Source organism: Cervus canadensis, chromosome 6 (assembly GCF_019320065.1).
Source record: "Cervus canadensis isolate Bull #8, Minnesota chromosome 6, ASM1932006v1, whole genome shotgun sequence".
NCBI classification, from domain to species: domain Eukaryota; kingdom Metazoa; phylum Chordata; class Mammalia; order Artiodactyla; family Cervidae; genus Cervus; species Cervus canadensis.
This window is the reverse complement of record NC_057391.1, coordinates 76,381,687-76,396,044: the sequence shown is the minus strand read 5'-3', so window position 1 is coordinate 76,396,044 and position 14,358 is coordinate 76,381,687. Positions and strand designations below refer to the sequence as shown.

The 14,358-nt window shown below is 47.1% G+C and overlaps 1 protein-coding gene across 4 annotated transcripts in view; it reads right to left on the bottom strand.

The window, feature by feature from the left end:
- SMOC1 (SPARC related modular calcium binding 1) overlaps window positions 1–13,257 on the bottom strand; it is a 141,352-nt gene extending 128,095 nt beyond the window's left edge. For all 4 annotated transcript variants that reach the window (XM_043472404.1, XM_043472405.1, XM_043472406.1 and 1 more), the window contains exon 1: window positions 12,885–13,257. In XM_043472404.1, the coding sequence (XP_043328339.1) occupies window positions 12,885–12,983 (99 nt within the window). In that variant the 5' untranslated portion in view covers window positions 12,984–13,257. The remainder of the gene's footprint in view (window positions 1–12,884) is intronic.
- Between the last annotated feature and the right edge of the window lie 1,101 nt (window positions 13,258–14,358).

The window sequence follows — 14,358 nt, the reverse complement described above, 5'->3', positions numbered from 1 at the left end:
TCATCTTCATGTGGCCTACTCGACTCTGAAAGCGTCCAAACTTTCCCTACATTCCCTTTTTCCTATCAGCTCCTCACCTGGGAATGGCACCTTGGAGGTCATTTATTCTCCCTGTAACGGCAAAGGAGCTGGTCACAGAGCAACAGGAGATCGCCCTCTCTGGGCTCTGGCCAGGGCTGTCCTCACACTTCCCATCCCACATCCCGCCCCCCACCCTGCTGGGCTACAAATCCCCAGATGGATACGATGCTTTGCTGCCCCAACATCCTTTCCACCCTCCCACCTTACACAGCCATGCGGTCAGGAGGAAGGAGGAAAAATAACCTGACCCTCCGCTCCAGAAATGGGTATCCCCCTTCCCTCGCTGCACAAGGATGGTCTAAGGAATCCAGGCCTACATCACTCACAGCACGGCACTTTCCTGGCCAAAGGGATTGGTTAAAAGAGTGGGCATTTGATTCCATTTAGATCAATAATCTGAAAGCCAAAGTTTTCTGAGAGTATCCAGGAAAGTGTGACTGGAGGCCAATTCTCTCTTCCCTCCCCTGGAAAGTGTGATGTTTAGATATGAAGCGTGGAACCGCTGCAGCAATCCTGCCACCAGGAAAAGCCAGGCTCTGGGTTAAACAGACACCACAAAAAGGCAGAGGGGAGAACATAAAGGCACTGAGTGTTTGATGACACCCTTAAGCTGCTGAATCAAACCAGTCTTGAAATCTACTTTGTATCTCTACCTTCTATTACTTGAGCCAATGAATCCTCTTCATCGGATAAACCAGTTCAACACATGGTATCTGTTTCTTATAAGATAAATTCCCAACTGATATACACGGTACCAAAGATCACACACAAAGCTGATCTACAGTCACACTTCAAAGGTCGAGGGATTAGCACCAGAGAGTAAAATAGCTCCCTTGTGCTCTTACCACTTCCACCAGAAACCAAGGAAACTCCCTTCCTAGGCCACCAACCAAGAAATCAGGCAGAGTTTCTCTCACAGCGCTGGGGTCACATGCAGTCCCAGCCGCTGGGAGGCCACTGCTGAGAAGGGAACACAGCTCCTTCCTCTGTAGCCCTCCATGCCAACTCAGAGACAAGAAAGATGGCACTGCCACACGAAAGGTAGGAGAAGCGCTTTTCAGTATCACTTGCTACTTGTTTAAAAATCAGTGGCGATGCCTATCAAATCAATGGGTCCCAAAATGACCACCACTGCACTAACATCGCTGACGGCACGGGCCTCCTGCTGGAAGCACACCCATGAAAGATACTTGCTGGAAAAAAAGATCAGATCTACATCTGATCAAGCCTCTGGATCATTTTCCAGGAAACAGAAAAGATAGAGGAATATGTTACACAGCTCTATGGGAATATAATCCAAAAAACCTAGCATGAGAAACCCTAGAAAAATTTGTTTATTCAACAAATAAATTACAAAGTGAAAAGGAGATGGAGAGGAAACTAGTAGATTAAAAGAGTATTAAGAGAGAAGGCACGATGTGGACCTTAACTGGATCTTGATCTGAGACATAATCAAGGAGATTTGAATGTTGATTGATTTCTATTACATTAAGGGATTATTGTCAATATTCTTTGGTTGTGATGTGGTTTTGTGGTTAGCTGCTTTTTAATGAGTCTTTATCTTTAGAGATACATGAAAATATTTATGGATAATAAGATATAATGTCTGAACTTGGTACAAAATAATATGATCAAAGAACTAGAGGGACAGGTGAAAGAATCGAGTTTGGCCAGGAGCTGTTCATTGGAATTCACTATACTGGTCTTTGCTTTTGTATATTTGGAAGTTTTCTTAATGAATGGAAAAGACCCAGAGATGAAGCAGAGTCTAAGCTCTTTGCCAAAGTCTTAGCGTCATTTCCAAGAAAGCCTGTTTACTCAAAGTAACATTTTCTATATAAACTTCCCCAAGTAATAACCTTGACAGAATATTTCTGATTGACATATCTTCTTTCTAAATGTTATTGGGGATTTCTGAAATACAGGACAAGTGCTCCTACCATAGGGGCTGCTTAAGAAGTTCCACCAGGGAAGCCCATTTCCCACACAAATGCATATCAAACATTAAATCAATGGATGACCCGTGTCTTGCATTTCTAAGAGCCTTTAGAAACTTATTCACCCTAATTTCTATAAACTTAGGAGGAAGAGACCTTTCTCATCCTGACACCAAAGACAGAAACCATAATGACAGATGGGTTACACAAAGGCGTAAAATTTAGAAGATTGAAACTAGTGTTTTTTCATAATGAAAGGCATTTGCCAGACATGATAGCAAAACAGACTGATATTCTTAGTATTTAAAAAAAAAACTCTTCCCAAGTCAGTCTGTGAGGTGAAGAAGGAAAAAAAAAACTACCACTCCTATTTTAAAAACTAGCAAAAATACTTGACAGATGATTCCTGGAAGAAAAACAACTAATGTAGGATTGCCAGATACAATACTGGACACCCAGTTAAATTTGAATTTCAGACAAATAACAAAGAATTATTATAGTAAGTTATTATATTTAGTATAATAAGTATACTAAAACATTATCTGTTGCTTATGTAAATTTCAACATATGCAATTTACATTATTTTACATTACATTATTCAAGTTTATGCAATTTACAATCTAGGCAACCTTATATTAGTATTTTTATTTGCCAACTCTGGTGACCCTAGCCAATGGCCGATAAATTTGAGAAAACGATCAATCTCATCTCTAACTATCAAGGGACAGCAAGTACAAGAGCAGAGGCCCCACCAGGCAGGGATGGGACAAGGACACTGTACCTGTGCCCACCTGGCCGACCTGGCGCTCAGCGGAGGAGGCGTGGCCTCAGGGCCTCACAGGGCAGGAGGGAAGTGGCCAGCACTTAAGTGCTTGATGGGGATCACAAGTCTGGTTGGACAACCCTGAGCATGGTCTTCAGGGAAAGGAAAAACATGATCAGGCGCTTGGAGCAGAGGACACTGTGCAGAAACAACACTTTTATTTCCTACTCTTGAAACTTTGTTATGATCTATCCAAATGCATTTTTATCTTTTATGGAAAATGTTATGATATAGTATGTCATACGTGTACAAAGGAATTTAAATATCCACGTACTCACCTTCCACTTTAAAAACATAAAACAATACCAACCAGTGTTTTGCTCTCTCCTGCCCTCGCACCCTAGGTAACTACCATAATCTGAGCTTCAGAGTTATCATTACCCTTAATTTTCATACATTTATTTATTTATTGGCCATGATGCATGGTATGTGGGATCTTAGTTCCCAGACCAGGGATGGAACCCATGCCCCTGCATTGGAAGCACAAAGTCCTAAGCACTGGACCACCAGGGAAGTCCATCATACATTTTTATGTATGTATGTACCCCTAAATCAAATACATACAATTTTCACATGTTTTCAACCATCATATAAATAATAGCACCATGATGTATGCATTCTACAATTTGCCTTTCTTCAGCCCATATTTTGATTATGAATTTGATCCATAATAATAAGTCATGCTTTATGTTAGTTTCAGCACTGTATAATATTCCACTATTTGGATATACCAAAATTTCCATTTCTAGTTTCCTGTTGATGGACAATTAGCTGGTTTACAATTTCTCCTACCAAAAATTTCTCCTGTGAACATCCTTAAATACATCTCTTAATACAGATTTCAGTCCATTTCTCTGGGGTATATGTCAGAGTGGAATTACAAGCTCAAAGGGTGTGTGCAACTTCAACTATAATTCGACAAAATGGTTGTATTAATTTATATTCCCACCAGCAGCAATAAATATACTTTTTGCAGTTACGTCCTGCTGAGGTTAATTGAAAACTCTCCTTTAAAGCAGACTGAGTTCAAAGCATGCAGAAATTGAGTCGGAGGCCAATATTAATAGTTACTAACCTAAAACTCAACCCCACGTGAGCATAGGACTAACTGTGTCTGATGTAGATGGGGGCTTATCTGAATTAAGACAGCTACAGGGATTTCTTTGAATCATGCCTGTTTTCATCTACATTACTTTCCTCTGAAATTAAAAATACTCATTGTAAACAAAATTATTTTAATAATTACTGACACATCTCATAGAAATGGAATATCCCCATAATGACCACCATTAACAGCATAACATATACCCCACCTCATTTTTCTAAACATAAATCGATTTTTTTTTTTGCACAAAGGGGATTACATATTTTGGTTTACATTTTACTTCTTTCTACTGTGTAATATTTCTTTAAAAGGAAAGACACAATCTACATTTATCAAAAATTCTGTTATTCAGTAATTATTTACTAAGCACAGGATGGAGTCTATAAAGATAATTAAGCAATGCCACCATTAAGAGACTTCCATTCTAAAAGGAAAGAAACTCACAGCTGTAAGTCACAATAATGGCCCCCACTTACCAAGTATCCTCTATGACCTAGGATCTGTATTAGATCTTTAATGAATATGGTAGGCAGAATAATGCTCAGTCGCTAAATTGTGTCCAACTCTTTGAGAACACCTGGACTGTAGCCCACCAGGCTCAGACTCTGTCCATGGGATTTCCTAGGCAAGAATACTGGAGTGGGTTGCCATTTCCTTCTCCAAAGCAGAGTAATGCCCATGTCCTAATCCTAATACTGCTATTAACTGCCATGCTATACATACTAATAACTAATACATGCTAATAACTGCCAAGTTATGGCAAGAAGGAATTAAGGTTGCTAATCAGCCAACCTTAAAATAAGGAGAATGGTTTGGGCCCTCCTGGTGGGCCCAATGTCAGCAATCACAAGGGTCTTTAAGTGGGGAAGAGGGAAGCAGAAGAAATCAGAACCAGAGAGACGGCAGCGTGAAAAAGACCCGACCTGGCTTTGGAGATGGAAAGGGGCTACAAGCCAAGGAATGCAGGCAGTTTCTAAAGGTAAGAAGATGGATTCTCCCCTAGAGCTTCCAGAAGAGAACTCAGCTCTGATGATTATTCAACCCACTGAGACCTGTGTCAGGCTTTGGACCTCCAAAAATTTGTGTTGCTTAAGCTGCTGGGTTTGTACTATTTGTTACAAGAGGAGAAGGTATAGGAGTAGGAATGGGAATAGGAGGCTAAGACTTCCCACTTCATCCTCCCACCACCCTGAAATGCAGATGCTATGACTTCCACTAGACAAACTGGGGAACCAAGGACCCAAGAGGTTACATGACCAGCCCAGGCTCACAGCGGCAGAGCCAGACTCAAACTTGGGCCTGTCTACCCCTGAAGGCTGTGCCCCATTGCCCTCCCTCTCCGGTCAGCCTAGAATGCAGGGCAGATGGGGACACACACTGCCCTGGGGGTAAGCAAAGCACAGAGGGCTGAGAGAACCCTCCTGGGGTGAGGCTGGGAGGGCTGTGTGGAGGCTTTCGAATGATGGGCGGGATTCGGACAGAGATGAGGAGGGAAGGAGAGGTCAGGAAATAAAGTTCGGCTCAGGGCAACCAAAGTCTATATATCCCCACAAAGGGGAGGGGATATACGGTGAGAGGTAAGGTGGGGTACCTCGGAGAGGGACCAATGCCATCCAATACGATAGCCACTAGCCACCTGTGGCTATGGACATTGACACTGAAATTCATTACAATCAAGTTAAAAAGCCACTTCACCACAGTTTTATGCACCACATTTAAAACTTCAATAGCAAAGAAACAAACAAACAAAAAAAAACCACACAATACCACATGTGCCTAATACTGGACAGTACAGATAGAGGACATGTTCATCCTGGCCAAAAGGTCTCCTGGACAGCACCACTGACAAAGGGAAGTCGTTGGAGTCCTTGTTTTTGAGCCACTCAGGAGGGCTAAGCCCCTGAAGGCGGGCTCAATACCCTTTTATGACACTGTCATCTCACTTATTACTACTTTTGTGTCCTCTCCCCAGGGGTTTTGCAGAATTTTTCAAGAGACATAATTAATATGCCCCATATTTTGAACTCCCAGTGCTGTCTGATAGATGCTATCTAGTCCTAAAAATGGACCATTCTGAAAAGTAAGGTCAGTTTTTCTCCACTGCCAACACTTAAAAAAAAACCATTTGGCCTTTATCTACTAGAATCAGATCAATGCTGCAGTGAGAAATAGTTTTTAATGGGAAGGGGTACAGTTGCTGACATTTATAGAGTATTTGTCAGGCTTCAAAGCACCTAACACATTATCTCGCAGAACCTCACTCTGTCCCCATCCTCCCTGATGGTGGCGGGGTTTCTTCTGAGACTCCAGACTTTCTGATTGGCTTTGTAGAGGCCACCCAGCTCCAGTTCCAGAAGAAAGAGGCTGAAATCAACAGAGGGGACGGCCGAAGTACACAGAGCTCCACACATAACATGTCTGCCCAAGTTAAGATTAATTCGTGATCTAGCAATTGAGTTTAGAATGACATCAGGTGCAAAAGGAAGTCCAACTAATTGCTCTACTGACCTACGTCGCTTGGGGTCCTTATGAGGCAGTTGGGAGTGTTGGTGGAGATCCAGTTCTCTTACCCCCTCAGGGACTCAGGGTTCGCGCACAGCACGTTTGTGCAACGCTAACCCTGTTTGGCAGCCTCACAAGCAGCTCTGATTGATTTCCCATCCGCAGTTCAACCCTTGTCCTCTCCCAAACTGCTTCGCGGTGACAAATGCAGCAGGAGGGGGCCTCCACACTGACATCACCCCCCGCCCCCCACCAGCAGCAGCGGTGCCAAGAACTTGGCCGCTTAAACAATAGAACTCTATGTGGTCGGGAGAAAAAGGGTGCCCCGCACCTGCTAGGCAGAGGCCACCTCCCCTCCCCAGCCTCTGCCATCAGGAGTGAAGAAAGAGGCCGGAATGAAGGCAGGGATCAGCCAGAAACATGCCTCCACCACCCCCACTGGCAAGTAAGGCTTCTGGCCCAACCGTCAGCTGGTGAACCTTTCTGCTCCGCAGGGCTGGAGACTCAGATGTGCAAGGCTGATCCCCCTGAGCAAGGAAGGTGCACGATGGCCCACAGAGGGCTCAGCTTTACAAATGAGCCCATTGGCCAGAGGATGTAGGTATTTACGCCAGAGCCTCCACCGGCTCTGGGTCTAACCAGACAAGAATTCAAACAAAAACCAATAATCACTCCCCAACATGGTATTTCAGGTAGTTTCTAAGACGCACATCTGGAAGGGGTGTCAGGAGGGAGCAGAAGGAGACAAGAAAGGAGTCCCTACTCAGGGAATTTGTGTTCATCTGATCTTGGGTGCAAAGAACTGAATTAATCATAATCTTTGGCTATGGTTTTTCCAGTGGTCATGTATGAATGTGAGAGTTGGACTCTAAAGAAAGCTGAGCGCCGAAGAATTGATGCTTTTGAACTGTGGTGTTGGAGAAGACTCTTGAGAGTCCCTTGGACTGCAAGGAGATGCAACCAGCCCATCCTAAAGGAGATCAGTCCTGGGTGTTCATTGGAAGGACTGATGCTGAAGTTGAAACTCCAATACTCTGGCCACCTGTTGCAAAGGGCTGACTCATTTGAAAAGACCCTGATGCTGGGAAACATTGAGGGCAGGAGGAGAAGGGGACAACAGAGGATGAGATGGGTGAATGGCATCACTGACTCAATGGACATGAGTCTGGGTGGACTCCGGGAGTTGGTGATTGATAGAGAGGCCTGGCTGCAGTCCATGGGGTCTCAAAGAGTCGGACACAACTGAGCGACTGGACTGAACTGAACTGAACTTGGTTCACAACACACTCAATACTGGCCTACGCAGGAGCCACACTTACTATGTATAAACAAGCTATTGATCTTTGCCAATGGACAAATAACTTCAAACTCACCTCACCTCCCCTCTCCTCCGAAAAGGTAAAGCATTGATACTAACTTACACTAACCATGTGATTTTCCCAACCAATCCAATCTCTGCCTCACCCTAACCTCCCCCGATCCTGTGTGCCTTGTTTTTCTTTTCAAATAGTTTCCTTGCATCTATATGTATTCCTAGAAGTTTTTTCTTTAATTTTAGCTGTTTGTAAATTTATAAAAGATGTAACATTGCACCTTTCATTGTATTTCTTTTACTTAATATCATATTACTCAGAGGCATCCATATTTTTGCATGTCACTGTTGATCATTTGTTTTGACTGACTATAATTCTCCACCCTCCAACTGATGGCTATTTGGCTCTTTCCAGGTTTGCGGTGGTGTGAACACAGTTGCATATGTCTCCTTCTGGACATGAGTTTTTCTTGGGCACATACACCTAGAAGTGGAATCACTAGGCCGTAAGAAACGTGAACGTAAAAAAAAAAAAAAAGAAAAAAGAAACGTGAATGTTTGGGACATTCACTTACAGTCCAACGGTTAAGATTCCAAGCTTTCACTGCCAAGGGCTCGGGTTCAGTCCCTGAATGGGGGACTAAAATCCCACAAGACAAGCAGGGTGGCCAAAAAAATGTGCACCTTCAACTTTAGGACATAATATAAAAGTGTTTTCCATTTTCTTGGATTTCCTAGAGTTTCTAAGATGATTGCTTCCTCTTCCTGTCTTCCTCAATTGTGTTTCTTTAAATTTCATGTTCCAGCTCTATCAAAAGGTTTAAATCAGATTCTTGGCCTAACACCAGAGTAGCCTCTCAGCTAAATCCACCACGTGGAAAAAAGGAAAAAAAAAGGGGGGGGTGCTCTTGTTCTGAACACAGATAATAAGAAGGGCATCTCTGCAGACACAAGGCCCCACCCTCATCCAGACACGGAGACAGGTTAGTCAAAGAGAAGGGAACTGTCTACAAGCTGCTTCATATTTGGCAAATGCAAGATTTTTTAAAAAGAATTTACATGGAGCCAAAGCTTGTTCCCCCATCCAAGTCTTGCCTGCTCAGTCTCTCCACCCCCACACCTCCCATAACCACCCCACACACTTTAGGAACAAAAGCCTAAAATGGAAAAAAATAATAAATTGTTAAGTAACCAATTTCATTTAAATGAGAGCAGGGAGTCCAGCACGGATGTCACAGTACAGTCAAATTCATTTCAATAAATATTTACAGGACACTCTGCAGTGTGACCAGCATACTGACAGATAACATCTCTACTCTGCCCTTGAGAGGTTGTAAATGTTCATTTAACAAGACAAGATCATGGATGGAGTGCCAAAGGGGTAGGTTAATGCTTAGAGGATGAAGATGCTGGTCTGATCTCAAGATGCTCACTGTAAAATTAGCGAAAGTTAAGAACACAAGTGAATCAGATATTGAAGCTGTGCAAAGGTAGAGAGTGATCGATTCTAACCAACATGGAGAGTGATGCTAGAGCTAGGTTTCAAAGGATGAGTACGTGAGAGGAGAGAGGATAAAGAATACAGCTAAAAAAATTAAGAAATCAAATTTTTCTACTTCTCAAAACTTCTTAAAATCTATTCCCTGCCTCCAGTCCTGTACGAAGAAAGTGGAACCTGTGGATCACTGATAAACATGTGTCATCTGGGGACTTGCCTGGTGGCCCAGTGCTTAAAACTCTGTGCTCCCAATACAGGGGGCAAGGATTCAATCCCTGATTGGGGAATGAAGATTCGGCACGCCACTCAGTGAGGCCAACATAAATAAACAAATAAAATGTTAAAGCACGCATCATCTGCATTTATTTGTTCATTTCACAGGTGCCAGGCCCTGTGCTGAGCTCTGGGGGATACACCGATGGACAAGCTGGGCACAAACCTGCCTTCACCTAGCTCCCAGTCTGCAGAACAGACGGAGGTTTAGACAAAGACAGGCAGTGGCTTGGCTTGGCCGTCAGACTCCATGGGCCTGAGAGAGCCCCTCCCCCGTCCAACCCTCCCCAGAAACATTTTCAGTAAATTGTGCAGGATTAAAGAAATGGCCGCCTCCGCCGTAATTAAAAAGCTCCTGACCATCATCCCAGGTAGCCACGTGGCCACTCAGAGCCGAGAGACCAAGAAATCAGGTGCTTCCTACATAATAGCCTCCAATCTGATACCTGATAGCTGCTGGGAGCCAGAGTCAAACAAATGTCAGGCATTTTATGAAGGCAGGAAGCAAATAAGGGGGCAAGGATTGGGGTCTAGGCCTCAAGGGAGCTCAATTAGTGAGCCAGATAAAGTTAAACCGAAAGGGCACGCTCTGGGTTTCCTAGAAAGCCAGCTGGAAAAGATGCCAATCCCTAAGCCTCTGTCACTCAAAAGATTAACAGAAGAGACCCAGGGATGCCCAAGGGAACACTACAATGGCCAGATGTTTCTGCTCCTCTCGTGACACTGCTGCCCACAATCAGGACTACATTTCTGACTCCACCAAGAAGCCACAGAAGAGAACTGCAGGTTTCCGGAATACGTTGAAACTCAAAGGCATCACGCTTTAGCGATGCAGACACCAAAAAATCTTGTTAACAGTGCTTTCTTACAGACAGACTCACCTGATGCCCATTTAACGGGAATGGCATCGCTAGTTGGACAAACACTTCCCGCAGCTGCTTGGTGGTATGAAAAGCACACAAGCCCACAACCTGCACATCCATATATACTGGGATTTGGCTCCCACCACTACACATGCACCATGTTTCAAGCAAGGCTTTTACCCTCCTGAGTCTCACTTTCAAAATGACACTAAAAAGACCCACCTTCTTGCTCTTATAAACATAAGTGATCATGGAAAGTGTCCGGCCCAAGAATTCATAAATGGGGGCTCTTACTGGGGTCTATAAATGCATCCAGGTAACCACATGCTCAACACAGCACCTTTCTGTTGGCACTTTCTAAATGTGTGTGTGTGCCTATGTGTGTGAGAAAGAGAGAGAGAAAGAGAAAAAAATCCAGCTGGAACACACAGAAGCCTATTTACACTTCTATTTGTGTCCCACCATTTCTATCAAATTAATAAACTACAGAAGCCCAAGGGGAAACTAACCCATGTCTCTATTTTCCCTTGAAGTCCTTAGCTTTCCCCTAAGAGCTGCTTCCTCCAGTTTCAGGAGGCAAGGAAGGAGAGCCATATGGCTTGAGACCCTAGACTCGCCCAGCAACAAACGAGCCCCCCACCATTTGTCTCCGGGCCTCTCATGTGGGCGGGCATCCAGCTTTCAGTCGGGTGCTCTGGTCTGCGTCTCTGTCTTGACTGTTCCTAATTATTGGAGGGAACGCCGTGGCTCTTCTGACCTCGGAGTTTAAAAGCTGCAAGTCCTAATATCAAACCAAGCAGCTTCATTTAAAAGGCATCCTCATCTGCATCCATAAAAGTCACTCCCGGAGCCCTGACTTGCCCCAGCTTCGGGAATGCCTGCTGTCGAGGATTTATGACACGCCCTGGCTCTAATCGGCCGCACTTTAACTGCTGCTGTTGCACATCTGGTCATAAAAGCAAGGGCCGGCCCAACATGGGGACAAACACTTTTCTTTCCTAAGTGGCTGCAAATCTGATCTCACAGTGATAGCCAGGCTCAGATGTAATCAGCCAGCATCTGGGCAGTCATTAAGGCTTGTCAAGGCTTGCGACGCATTTCCCACACACACGACAGTTATAAAGATGATTCTCACGGAGCTAGCGCTAGGAAGAAAGAACCTGCAATCTGAACAGGTGGCAATGGGCTAGGCCAAATGATATCCAGGAAAGCACAAGCTGGTTAAGGAGCCAATCTTTTCACAAAGATACTAGCTACTTCCACATGGACTCTCCTGCTGCCTGGAGAAGTCAGGCAGCTATCTTGCCAGACAACTGCCCTGACAGAGGTAATTCTTGGCCAGAGATCCTCTAGTCATCATTGTTGTTTAGTCACTAAGTCATGTCTGACTCTTTTGCGACTCCATGGACGGTAGCCCACCAGGCTCCTCTGTCCATGGGAATATCCGGGCAAGAATCCTGGAGTGAGTTGCCATTTCCTTCTCCAGGGGATCTTGCCTGGATAGAACTCATGCCTCCTGCTTGGCAGGCGGAGTCTTTACCACTGAACCACCTGGGAAGCCCCATCCTCTGGATAAGTTTGGTCAAATGAAGCAGAGGGTGGTTTAAGAGTACACTTTTTAAGGTGGTGGAATCCTTCATTAGACCAACTGGGTTATATGGGAGCAAGAATCTAGCCCAGAAAGGAACACAATGCCGTCGGTTCCGGAGGTTTTACAATGCCCTGGACAGCCCGCCCTGTGCGCAGAATTGGCACGTTTCACAGCGTTCAGGAACTCCAATCAGACCAAGGTTCAACAAGTAGTGCAACCTCCGGGCGCAACGCAAGGAAAGAGCTTCTCGAACACTGCCAGTTCCTCTCCTCCAGCTCTCCATAGCCCCCCATCTCTACCCCTCCTCTGCGGCTGTGCCCAGCGGGAGGGAGCATTAAAATTATCTGCTGTGGGTTTTACGAGCAGCGATAGCTTTTTAAAACAACAACAACACAAGGTCCTTGTGTGGCTCTCCGGTAACCTAAAACCCTGGAGGCAGAGCAGCTCTCCCCCCAACCCCCCCGCCGCCGCCGCCGGCCAAGAACGCCGGCGCTCTGGGACCGCGCGCGGGGTGAGCCCACGGAGCAGCCCTGATCGAGCGGAGAGCCAGGAGAACCTCGGATGCAGGCGGCACCTCTAAGGGTCTTGGAGTAAAATGCCCCGGGGGGAGAGATGGGGAAAAAGAACTCACCAGTGACAGTAGGGGGAGAGGGGGAGGAGAGGGAAGGCAGAGTCGGTGCTACAAGAAAGAAGGGGTGGGGCGGGGGGGTGGGGGGGACAATGGGTGAAATTTTAATTTCAGCAACTTCGCCGAGAAGCCCACCAGCGACGGAGTAGTGGGGTGGGGGTGGGGGGGGAGGCACGGGATCTGATACCTCCCTCTCCGGTCCCCAAGGGATGAAGGCCAGAGACCTGGGGTCTCCTTCCGCAGGTGGGCGCACGGCTGGGGGCGCGCTTACCCTGGGGCCGGTGGTGCGGTGGTCGCGAGCCGGGGACAGCTGCAGTAACACCAGCAGCAAGTGGGGCGTGAGCAGGCGGGCGCAGCGGGCGGGCAGCATGGTGCCAGGCCGGTCCGGGCAGCGGGCTGCGGGCAGGGGTGGCGGGCTTCACGGAGCGCACGGCTGCGCCGGCCTTCCTGCCTTCCTTCCTACCCCCGGGCACCCTGGCGACGGCGGGCTGCGGGGCAGCGGCGGGGCGGCGCGGGATCGCGGAGGCTGCAGCCGGAGCGCGCGCTCATGAACCGCCCAGGGAGCGGAGCTGAGCGCGAGCGTGTGCTCTGCGCGCGGTGCTCTCCGCTCGGCTGGGCCGCGGCGGCAGCAGGTTGGATGCCAGAGCCCGGGCCATGGGAATTCCCGTTATAAACCCCCGGGAGGGGCGGGGCGGAGCCCGACGGCCCTGACTGACGGGCCGAGAGGCCCGTGGCAGCCGCCCCTCGGGCAGGTGAAAGCCAATGGGAGAAAGGAAAGAGGGGCGGCTAGCGACCGTCCCCACCGAGGAGCGACACTCGGTGGCTCAGTGGAGTGGGCTCTAGGAGAGACTGGCCTAACGATGAACATTCTCTTGGCCCTTCGGTCCAGGGAAGCGTCCGAGAGCTCCAGCAGCCTGAGCGTACCAAAATGCCCGCCCGGCTAATGATCACACCTTAAGCATGTTTAGTTTTCAGTACGTGAGTTGTCACACCAGCCGGATGAAATAGGCAGGGAAAACACTCCTAGCCCCGTTTTCTCAGATGAGGGTACTAGGGCACAGGAGGGGCTGACAAATCTGCTTCCCGGCTGCACCAACACCGAGAGCAAATGGTAAGTCGCCCAGTCACCTGCACACGGAGAACTGACTGTAACCAGCGTCAGGAGTGGGACTTGGCGCATTCGCTGCTTGCAGACGAGGTAACACTAAGTGCTACAGCAGCGGCCCCCCGGAGCAGTGTCAGGGAGAGAGAGGAAGCTCTTGCTGGTTGCGCTGGGGAGGGCCCCAGTGGGTAGGAGATGATGCCAACCCGTGGCCCTGTGGTGGATACGGGATTAGAACCCAGGTGTCCTGGCTCCCTGCCTGGAACTAAAAGGCCAACAGGCAACTTCTCTGTGGCCCAGGAGCCCTGGCAGGAGAGGGCAGAGGGAACCTGGTCTCCTGACCAGGGGAAGAAAGAGGAAAAAGCACTGATAGGAGGGGTAATCTGTGGATGAAGAGACCCCAGAGATGGGTCAGAGGAGTCAGGGAGACCTCTCCTGAGTGCCCGTAGGATGCTAGAAGGCTCTGCCCAGGACGATCCCCAGGAGTTCATCTTGGGAATGGTCACAGACACACCACACCAGCCCTTCAAAGGAGCGAGAAGGTCCACTGCATTCAACCTAAGAGAACCATGGTTTACCTTCTTAAGTGGAACACAACCCTTAGTGTTTATTTTCTTTGGTATGGACCACTCACTTGAAGGCA